General features: G+C 33.4%; 1 protein-coding gene across 1 annotated transcript; it reads left to right on the forward strand.

The window, feature by feature from the left end:
• Window positions 1-1158: 1158 nt before the first annotated feature.
• On the forward strand, window positions 1159-11191 carry LOC134717994 (uncharacterized). Its single transcript, XM_063580492.1, has 10 exons — window positions 1159-1212; window positions 1673-1744; window positions 2400-2538; window positions 2887-2972; window positions 4080-4148; window positions 5489-5657; window positions 7335-7508; window positions 8706-8726; window positions 9457-9522; window positions 10942-11191. The coding sequence occupies exons 1-10, from the start codon at window positions 1159-1161 to the stop codon at window positions 11172-11174; spliced, it is 1083 nt and encodes a 360-aa protein (XP_063436562.1). The 3' UTR covers window positions 11175-11191.
• The last annotated feature ends 903 nt before the right edge of the window (window positions 11192-12094 follow it).

The following is a 12094-nucleotide window of genomic DNA, read 5'->3' on the forward strand; positions in this document are numbered from 1 at the left end:
AGTTTACGCGATCAACGATTTATAACCCTAGAAAATTATGCCAATGATTCAACTCTTATTATTACATGTTTATTCTACAATCAAGAAAAGAAGTTACATATCGAGTTTTTCGATGTTTTTTTAATCTATGCATAATTTATTTCATTAAGGTTAGCACGTGTAGTCATATCTATGAATTATCATATACCATCTATTAATTAACTAGATGCAGTAACATGTTATTCTTGTAAAAATTTACCTCATCCGGCTGACTGTGGGGATATTGTGGAATGTGGTGCACACGAGGTATGGATATTATTACTGTATACTAGATAGTTTCGTATTAGTATTACTATATATATAGTTTCGTATTATTATTACTGTATAGATAGTTTCGTATCATTATTACTGTACATACAGTTGCGTATCATTATTACTGTATAGATAGTTTCGTATCATTATTACTGTATAAATAATTTCGTATCAGCGTAGGTTTGAAGAAGAAACCAAAATGGTCAACATATGAAAAAGAATATGTGGTATGATTACCAATGAGAAAACTTTATCATCATATCCCAAACAAAAGAGGCGGCCGTCCTACCAGCTTTACGACAATTAAATATCTAAATTCTCGGTAAACATGTCCGAACGCCCAGCCGACCGTGCAACTTTCAACAATAGCAGTGTCTGTTTATTTTAGTATTTATCAGATGCTTAATTATTGCGAAAGTTTAAAACATCGTTAATACTACAAACATGCGCAGACAGATTCAATACTTCAACATGTTTAAATATGCGTAGACAGAGTCAATACTGCTAACATTTGTAGACACATTTATACTACAAATATGCGTTGAAAGAGTCAATACTACAGACATGCGTATACATAGTCAAAACTAATAGCATGTGTATACATAGTCAATACTACAAACATGCGTAGACAGTCAATACTAGAAGCTACGTAGACAAAGTCAATACTACAAACATGCGTAGACGTAGTCAAAACAAGAAATATGCGTAGACAGTCAATACTACAAGCAAACGTAGACATATGTAAAACTACAAACATGCGTAGACATATGCAATACTGCAAACATGCATAGAAAAAGACAACACTTTAAACATGCGTAGAAACAGTAAATACTTCAAACATACGTAGTAAACATCAATATTACAAATATGCGTAGACAGAATTATTACTACAAACATGCGTACACACAGTCAATACAACAAGTATGAGTAGAAAGAGACCATACTCCAAACATGCGTAGACATAGTCAATACAACAAGCATGTGTAGACATAACCAATACTACAAGCATGCGTAGACATAGTCAATACTACAAACATGCGAAGACATAGTCAAACTTCAAGTATGCGTAGACATAGTCCATACTACAAGTATGCGTAGAAATAGTCCATACTACAAGCATGCGTAGACATATGAATACTACAAACATGCGTTTACTTCTTATCCTATCCTGCAGTATGGAACTTCAATCGCTATTATTGATTTATTTATTTATTGTTTTTCTTAAAATCCTTAAAAACATAAACATTACTATAGAAACAGAAAAGAAAAAAACGAAATGATTAGAAAAAGGAAAAGTAAAAATAAAAACAGCATACTTATTTGCATATAATAAAAGTGTCTACAACCGACCTTCTTATTTTGACGACATTTACAATTTCAGATATGTAGAACAGAAAAGGTTATTTCGCCAGATGGAATAACAACATTCAATTCCATGTGCTTTGATCGAGATGTACGTAATTATAATGTGCATTCATGTCTTTAATTTCAATTAAACAGACTCATGTCAGAAAATAAGATATTCCAAAAAATGAACGATGCCACTTGTATCTCAATGTTGAACACCAAGTAAAATGGTTTAATTAGTTAAATTGGATAGTTATGACACAACATCATGCCATTACGAGACAAATCAACTTTTATTTTCATTTTTCCTTTTTGGGGCCTTTTATTACTTACTATACTATACTATGGGCTTTTGCTCATTGTTGAAGGCCGTACGGTAACCTATAGTTGTTAATTTCTGTGTCATTTTGGTATCTTGTGGAGAGTTGTCTCATTGGCAATCATACCACATCTCCTTTATATATTTGTTTTACTTATACAGCGTAAGTATGCTGTCTTGCGCCCAGTTTTGCACCTTGTTGTAGACGGCTACAGTTTATTTTTTTGTTTCGTGTGATGTCTTCGGTAAATTTTAATCCTTCGTTCAAAGCTCACTATTTCCCGTCTTTCGTGTTAATTGTCAACATGCAATCTGTATGCAAGTTTTTATTCTATAATTTACGTTTATAGTGAAATTGTAATTTTATTTCCAGTTCGTCTGTCCCAATTTTACTACCCTCTTTACATTGTATCAACATTTGACACATGTTTAACTATTCCAGCAATGTAACCCGCTATCAATCGGTTTGGGTAAAAGACAGAATATAGTCGGTTTGAGAAAAAGACAGAATTCAGCGACCACATGTCGCCATTGTTGTGATACGTCTTTCTGCAATAAAGATTTATGTGATGTGCCAAAACGTAGGTATATTTTATATTTTCAATTTAAACTAAAATTCTAATACAAATCTATTTATTAGGCTGAATTCCATTTGAAAATTTAACAAATTTTAGGAAAACAGTTCCATGACACACACGATAGTTTTAAAATAAGCTCGTTTCAAATTTATTGCGCCAGACGCGCATTTCTTCTTCAAAAGACCCACCAGTAACGCTGAAATCATAAAAGTTAAAATGCTAAATGAATCACAAAGTTAGAGCAAAATACAGCTACGGTAAACTACTGTATATACGTTTTGGTATAATGCATTGCAAAGATAATTTACAAATCATGACTGTATACTAAAGTACCATATTTATTTCCTGCAGAAGAACATGGAATCCGTTGCTTGAGCTGTAATGATGTTCTCAAACCTTCAGACTGTAAAAAAGTGGAGATTTGTTCACAAGATTCTGTAAGTTTATTTTCATAAACGCTACTACTTAGAATATTATCGGAACAGCAATAGAACACTCGCCAAAGTGGGGCGTCCGTTCGCTGTGTGGGATATATCAAGCATGTAGTCAGGCCGGTCAGAATGGGGACGTTCAATTTGATGCCTCGTGTAGAGACAATGCCACGCTCTTTGCACGTGAAAAATCGTTGTAACAACTCATGTATGGTCCGTAAATTGCCTACCAGTATTTGAAAAGCCAAATTTTTTACCCTTTAACATGCATGAAATATTAAGTATTGAAACAATCAGCAATTTATTACTTACGTTTCATACATATTGTATATGAATATGTTAGTTTAATTGGACAACGAAGATTGAGTGTAATTCAAAAGTTATAACATAAAATATAATTATACAAGAAATGCGTGATTCTTTTAGAAAATTGAGAGTTGTATTAAATATTGTTGATCGTGCACACTTTTTAGAACGATTCCACGCTTCAAGCAAAATGTGCTCCGGCCAACACTTTTACACCAAAATAAAATTTAAAAAAAAAGGATTTATTTCTTAAGGAAATTTAATCCGTATAGTAGCTGTAGAATCATGAGAATGCCATGATTAACAATTTGTGAAACTTTACAACACAGAAACATGCAATTGATAACATTTAATTAACATCAGTACTGGCAGATGTTAACACATGTAAACCTCGCCATTACATTTCTTGGCTTGGGACAGGCACATACACAGTCAGGGGGTTATGCAATTTTGTAAGTATACAACCTTCCTCTAAACTAGAACAAATGGAACAGTAGAGTATTACCAACAATATAATTGAACGGACTATATATGCGTTATGGGATTTGCTCATTTTTGAAAGACGTACGGTGATCTATAATTGTTTATATTTCTGTGTTATTTATTCTTTCGTGAAGTTGTCTCATACCACATTTGTTTTTATTATATTTAAATCGGTTAGAGATTAACATACTAAATCGTTATTAAACACAAAAAAGCATTTGTTTCAAGTGAAACATTTAAACATCGAGTTGATTTGCACAAGATATGCATGAACTATTTGCTGCTGGATATGAAAAACAACAATGCCATTTTTTTTTATTTCAGCAATGCTACACACAAGCCTTTAGATTTAATGCTGAAACTCGATATAGATTAGGGTGTGCACCAAAGAATGTAAGCAAAAAGATTAAGATTATCAGTACATAATTTATTATTGGATGTAATGCGTCTTCTGATTGCATGGTTGATGTTGGTATATTAATCAGATCATAGACATAATTCTGCCATGACGTCATCAAAATTATTTCATGGTAAACCCCGGTTTAACAATTTTATAATTTTTAAAAAGGAATTCAGAATTAAATTATAAGAAATAACTGTAATATTTTTTCTGTCTATTCGAACTTACACGAAAAAATAAGGTGCACACCTTAAAATAGCCCGCTACGGGGGTTATTCAGTGTGCACCACATTTTTTTATGTTATTTCTTCATAGACAGAAAAAATATTGCAGTGACTCCTTAACTGGAAACAACATTATTGATGAGTTAACATTTACAATTATATGTGGCAATACATTTAAACAAACAACAAAATATAAACTAAACTGTTTAAAAAACATTATTGATTACATTAATATATCATAAAAGTTGAGCGGAAGATACCAAAGGGAGAGTCAAACTCATAGACTGAAAAAAATTTGTGAAAGTTCAATAATTCGTGGGGTTCAATTTTCGTGGTTTGTGCAACATTTACATGTTCATGGGGTTTTAAATTCGTGTATTTAGTTTTTAAAACAAATTTTCAAATTGAAGCCATTAGAAACAAAAGTTACAAATTGTCTGGATTGAATGAAAGCGCAAAGTTAACATTGGCCATTTTAAATCGTAGTGATCATACTTATTAGCCTGAGAAAGATTGATCAACAGATAAAAGAATACCATAAAAATTAGTACTTTCACAGTATTTGTAGTATTTTTTGAATCCATCTGATGAGTTAAGCCTTTTCAACTGTTTGTTATAGTTCGGTCTTCAGTTGTACTTTACAGTCCACTGTTCCAGGTTAAGGAGGCGGGCTTGGATCCCACTTACATGTTTAACCCCGCCACATTCTCTACGTATATGCCCTAGATCCTACAATTTAGTGATTGTCGTCTGTTTATGTAATACATAATTGCTTTTTGTACATAAATTAGGCCGTAAGTTTTATCGCTTGAATTGTTTTAAATTGTGATTTCGGGGTCTTTAATAGGTGACTATGCGGTATGGGTGTTTCTCATTGTTGAAGGCCGTACGGTGACCTATAGTTGTTAATTTCTGTTTCATTTTGGTCTCATGTGGAGAGTTGTCTTGTTGGCAATCATACCACACCTTCTTTTTTATATTGACAATACCTATAATGGTTTACTTTTACGAATTGTCACTTGAATTGGGAGTTGTCTCATTGGCACTCCTACCACATATTCTTAAATATATGTCAATGGAATTTATTAACTCAAAATTTTGTGTTACAGTATTGTGCTTCAAACACTACACCTAATGGAACTGTTACCACTTCGACACCAGGCAATACACCTTTACCTGTTGTAGGCAAACGACAGCAGTCATTTAAAGATATTTTTGGAACGCCTTGTGCAATGGGTTGTCTAACTGAATACTGTAACAAGGAGCTTTGTGAAAATGGTGAGACCATACAATCAAAATATATTATCTTACATCTTGTGCCCCTAATGGTGACTGGGGAATAGAAATACGGTCACTAAAGGTCTTCTTTTGGCCTGCAGTAAAATTTTGCCTTAGAAGCGAGTCCGTTTACCTGTTCGGGATGTATCAAGTACACAGCCACATCAGGTCATGATGGGGACGTTAAATCCGGTGACTCGAGTAAAGAGAGGGTGTCACGCTACCTTCACGTTAAGGACCCTTGCAATATTCTACGGATGCCTGTTGCAAGACAAAATGTCTGTCCCTATCCAATTTACCATAAGGAGTATGTTCGATAAGGTCCTAAAATGGACCCCTATTTAGCGTAAATTTCAAATTTTGATTTATTGACCAATATCACGATAAATTATAGCTTATATATTGACTAGATAGGATATAAGCCATTTTCTTGAAAATTTTACGTTTCTGCGTTTCATTATGACGTCACAAATTGTACTCATATTGATTTTTCACGACAAAATCAATGAAAATGGTTAAATTTCCGAAGATTATTTGACAGGAAGCATAGAGCGCATACGTCGACAACAAAGATCTTTTAAAATAATGTTTGTGAAGACATTTAAAATGTCTTATTTGAATATTAAGCTTGTCGACGCCTGCGCTCTATGCTTCCTGATCCGTTTTTTTGGTTGAAATCTAGCTGATTTTGTCAAATTTCACCAAAATCCCTTATCTTGACCTTTTTGGGATGTAAAAATCAATGAGTTAGAATTAAACTTTGACAAAAACAGCTCAGTTTAACTTTCTCACATGTCTTTAAGGCAACTTAAAACAATTATTGTCTTGTCACCATGAACTTTATAATTGGGGCCAAATATGGCACTTACCAAACTTACTCCTTTTTCAGTTGTAATCTACATTTTCTATACTTTCTTTCCACTTTTACAGGATATATCTTTTATAGCTATTTTTTTTTCTCGTCCTTTTTATGCATAAAATATTCAGCTGAACACTCTTTCAAGTTCTCGTTGACACATAGTGTCGAACAGTTTTGACGAGAAAAACAATAATGGTTTATGAAATTAGGAATCGACATACGCGGGGTTTCAACTTACAATCACAGACATGCAATAAAAAAAAACCCACACACAAACACCGAGTAACCGAATAATAAGATCTGAATCAAATATGTCAAACAGTAACATAGTTTAAACATATTTATTTATAGTGGATTGGGAAACAAGTTTTGCAACTTATATTAATCCCGCTCCACTTTGCGGGTGCGAGTGCTGCCTTGTAGCGGCATTAGCCTACTCTTTTTCGAAATCTACAAGGGTGTCTTTAACGTGCAAGAGATGTGGCTCTCTCTTAACACGGGTCAGCCATTTATCGTCCCCGTCCGACGGACTATCATCGTTTCCACAAGACCATAATCGCAAATGGTGTCAAGGGAGAGCCGAAAATTGAGTTCCTGAAATTTTCATCCCAAACGGGAATCGAACCAGGAACCTTTGTGTTAGTAGTCCGATGCACTAACCACTACACCACGGCTCTCGATGTACAGTAACATATGATATGAAAGAGCATCAATGATAACCACGGAATTACATGCTACTTACATGGGTAGGTTTCCGGGTAAAACATGTTTGTGAGTGATAAATCCTAGTTAATGTTAACGAAATTGATGTGTTTCAGGTACTAATTCCACTGGTTGCCAACTACTAAAAACACCCTCCTCTGACATTTGTAAAGATATTGATACATATGGCTGCATATTAGTTATTTCTGTCGCTTTGAAAAATGGTGAAAGCGCATGTGCTATGCCTGATATTAGGAACTATTTCTGTCCTGAAACATGCGGAGTATGCCGTGAGTATTATACAATTGCAATCATTTAATAAACGTTTGTTTAATTTATTTTATTTTACATACAAATGCAAAACTCACTAATTTTAGTGTCCAAATATGTGTCTGGCTAAATGTGAAACTATATATAACGAAAAGTTCCTACCTTTCCGACTCGAAAAGTTCATTTAGAAAGTTAAATGTGTATTGTTTAAAGCATGATTCAAGCAAGTTGTCACATCACCATGGAATAGACAAGGGCCATTTATTTTTATCTGCCAAAAAATGCTACATTCATCAACGCCATACACATCTTAGTGGATTAAAGCCGAAAGATGATATTCCTGTTTTTATCTCGCGTTTGGAAAGAAAAAAAAATCATAACAGCCATGTACTCACCTGAAATTCTACCGGAGTACGATGTACAAATGTACCCTACTTTGAAATATTAAGAGTGAGTTATTTTATAAACTCCAATCATTATTAGCCTTAAACAAAATAATCATTTGTAACCAATTTCAGTGCGCATGATAGCACAAAATTGTAAAGCCAACGATGACATTTGAACTCGTGTTAGTCGAAAATAAGCTTGAAAACGTCAGAGCTACAAAAAGAGAGTCTAACAACCAACCACTTGTACACAACAACAAAAAAACAACATAGAAAATGACATGTGACCAAAACGAACCCATCAATATTTGACTGGTCAACAGTTGTTTGTTATTATCCAGTGGATAATATTTCATGCATGTTTAACAGAGTAATAGTTTTACGATTAGTTGTTTCTGTAAGGATGAGATCGAAATTTCAATGCAACCGGAAAGAGATTGGTTGGATATGAACAGAAATTGTGCATTGTATCAGACCGATTTACCAATCAAAAGGTTGTTACAATTTATCGCTTAGTCAAGGTTTTTACCGAATGCTGATCAATTCTCCATTCCCCAAACATATGTCGTTGTTAACATAATGGAAACAATATAGTCCAAAATAAGTCGTGTTGTGTTGGTCTCCAATTAAAGGGACTTCTTGATGCTGGTAATTGAATTTGATTTGATCACAAGAACGATTGATCAGTAACATCAAAGAGAATTATAACTTAACCATTGAATAACATGTAATATCATATCTATATAATTGTTGAACCAACAGAATACATATTGAATCAGTCGAATTTATATTTTTGCTAAAGTAATAAAGATTCCGTTCTTAATATTTCAGAAAGCCCAGTGATAACACAAGGTGAGTGAAAAGTAAAATAACAAATATACTAAACGGAAACTAGTTAAGCAAATGGCAAATTCAAAAGCTGAAGCACATCAACGATTCATGGTTTTATAGCTAGATAAACCTCACACTTTCGCCAAAAATTCCTTACATAGACAGCGATGTATGGAAAACCAAACACACACAGTAGGGAAAATTGCAAAAAAAACGTGATATACATGTAGTGTTGACCTTTAGGTTATTTTTGATATAGAAATATCTAAAGTTACATACCAACCATTTTGATTAAAATATTCTATGTAACTAACCATGTTATGTTTTTTGTAATAACTTTTTTTTCACATGTTAAGTTCTATTATTAAGGAAACCGGTTGATACAAACCCATTTCTGATTACTGATGATTTTTAATTATACAAATCGATTTCATTGCGTTTTGTTTATAGAAATATATATAAACATTACAAAACAATATTTTAAGATGGTTAAGATAGTTTAGCTTATAGTGGATTTATAATTATAAAGTTTGCAAAGATCACCAATAAAGATCATATTTACAAACCTGAGACAAGTTGAGATGTGCAGAAAACCCAGTGAGATACCAATCTTTCATAACATCATGGTATGGCTAAAGATCTAAAAGTCCCACGGGCTAACAATACTGATCGAATAATTCCGTCACAAAGGTGGAAGTTTCAAAATTGGTTGGAAATATTACATCTTGTTTTAAAAAAAAATCTATTTCAGCACCAATAGTAATATCAACAAGTCCTCCACATCAGAATACCAATACTGCTCCAGCCACTGTTACATGTGAGTAGTTTGAGACAATCAACTTATTTTGATCAGACTACCACAAGCTCTGCAAACATTATTACATGTTAGGTATTTGAGTCAAGCGATTGAGTCTTTCTCATAAGATGAACACATAATCTCGACCAAAGGGTTAAATTGTCCAGCAGTATCATTTTGTGAGACACAATTTTTAAAAGTTAAAACACACATAACTTTATCATAATAGTATTGTTTGTCGATTTTATCACTTGTAAAACAAATAACTCATTATAGATACCAGGATTGATTTTTTTTATTTACGCCAGACGCGAGTTTCGTCTACAAAAAACAATCATTAGGAACGCTGAAAGCCAAACATTTGAAATCCGAAGATGTACAAGTACCGAAACCGTTGACTCATCAGTGACGCCCGAATAATTTATTTTTAAAAATACGATGTTGAAGAGTATTGAGGATAAAATTGTATACTTTTACAATAACATTCAGAAGTAAATATTAAAACTAGCAATACCTAGGCAATGCTTTTGCTTACAAGAATACAATTTGTAATATTTGTATTAAATGTTTTGCAAGCTTAATAAACTTGACAGCAAAACATGGTTAAAATTTACCTCGCTCAATGTTTTTCTCACTACTTATGTAAACTATTTCTACCGGTAAAATATGTATAAATGTGCACTGGTAATTGTGGATGTTGTATTAGTTTTTTAATTGCTGTGAGGACTTTGTTGGCAAAGTTAATTACATTATGCCATTTAGAAACTATGATATTAATTTATCGCGCCGTGGGTAAATTATCACGTTGTTATTGGTTTAAAGTCGTCAACGTGGTGACTCCCTATGAGACCGTAGGGTGTTACTTAAAATCGAAGGGGGTTCACGACGAGTTAATGGTGACTTCATCTGTTGTGTTTCATTGTTTATTTTTCAACAAAATGCAGCAAAAAAGTCCAGCGTGCGATAAATTCGTTATACGGTTAACTACTGACCACTTACGGACCCATAGAGGGTGAATAAAATTAAAAGGGGATTCGGCCTCCGGCCTTATTCCATATAAATTAACTAACCCTCTATGGATCCGTAGGGGATAGTAGTGAACCATATAACTTATAATATTCAACACTTCGACACATTATTAAATTCAAAATTCGCTCTTTATCTAAATATTCTCACCCCTCACCCGAAAAAAAAACCGCTTTTAATAAAAATCGAAACAAAAACAACTGTTTTGAAAATGACTGCAAGATGTGACATCAGGATAACAATATTCTTCATTCAAAATACAAATACACCCCTCACAAAGGATTTACGTGGTTGGAATAATTCCACATAAAAATGGAGAAAACATTGAGTCAGGGTCAGTTTCAACCATTTTGTTGCTTCTAGATTATTCAGCTGTCACATTATGATAACGATATTCTTAATTATTTCCTACAGCACCCGTTAACTCTGGTATACCAAATACAACTATTATGCCAGTAGTATCGACGCAAACTAATATACCTGGTGCTTGTGGGAAAGATCTTTACTCAGAGGACACATGTCATAAGGTTGACTGTGAAATACAGATGTGCAGCGATTCGCTACTTAAAGGTCTCTGTCCCCACTATTGTAATAGAGAATGCGGACATAGGGACTGCTTTGATATTCCAGGATATATTTCGAATTAAAGCAACATGTGTACCTTGATATTGTTGATAATGAATGCCATGCTAACCTATATTACGTTGTAAAAACAAATATACAGGGTTGTACTTCCAGATTAATTTCGCTTTTCTATGGTATTTTTAAATACCGCACAGCATACAACTCAGAAGATCAATTAAACATGTATTGGAGGCAAAACTTAAACCAAGAGAGGCTTAGAAACGGAAAAATATTAAAAACTAAACTTTTTCAAAGGGTATCTACACGTCTCAATCTTCAAAATCGATTATCTAAAAATACTACCATCGCTAACATTTTTAACAATAAAAATCGTGGTTACCCTTCTATCGATAAGTGTCATGCCAAAAAATGACTTACATGTCCCCGTCTTTCCATCAACAATACGGTAAGGTCCACGTTTAATGGTCGCACATTTTCTTTAAATTTTGAAACTGATATAACTTGAAAAACAAACAGTATTATTTATTTACTCACATGAAACAAACCGGGGTGTGGTATTCAGTACGTAGGAGAAACTGGACGATATTTATCTAAACGCACTCAAGAACATCTGTATCGTTTTAAAAGACCTAATAAATTCAAAAGTATCATTTACCAACACCTTAAGAAGCACAACCATCCGTTTAAATATTTAGCAGTTCAACCTTTAGAAGTAGTTAATAAGCAGCCTGGTGAATCGCATTCAAAGTTTGTACGATCACGGAAAATAATTGAATAAAATTGGATTAAAAAATTACAGACAGTTTACCCTCTCGGTCTAAATGATAATATCATGGGAATTGGTAATATATCTAGAACCAATTCCGTTAACATTTTGTATATAGTTTCTAAAACTGTTCGTAAAAACCGTTCTCACGGTCGTAGAACAAATCGCAATCAAAGAAAATTTCGGGCCAATCATACCAATATTTCGGACCTAATT

This window comes from Mytilus trossulus, chromosome 5 (genome assembly GCF_036588685.1).
Source record: "Mytilus trossulus isolate FHL-02 chromosome 5, PNRI_Mtr1.1.1.hap1, whole genome shotgun sequence".
In the NCBI taxonomy this organism is placed as follows: domain Eukaryota; kingdom Metazoa; phylum Mollusca; class Bivalvia; order Mytilida; family Mytilidae; genus Mytilus; species Mytilus trossulus.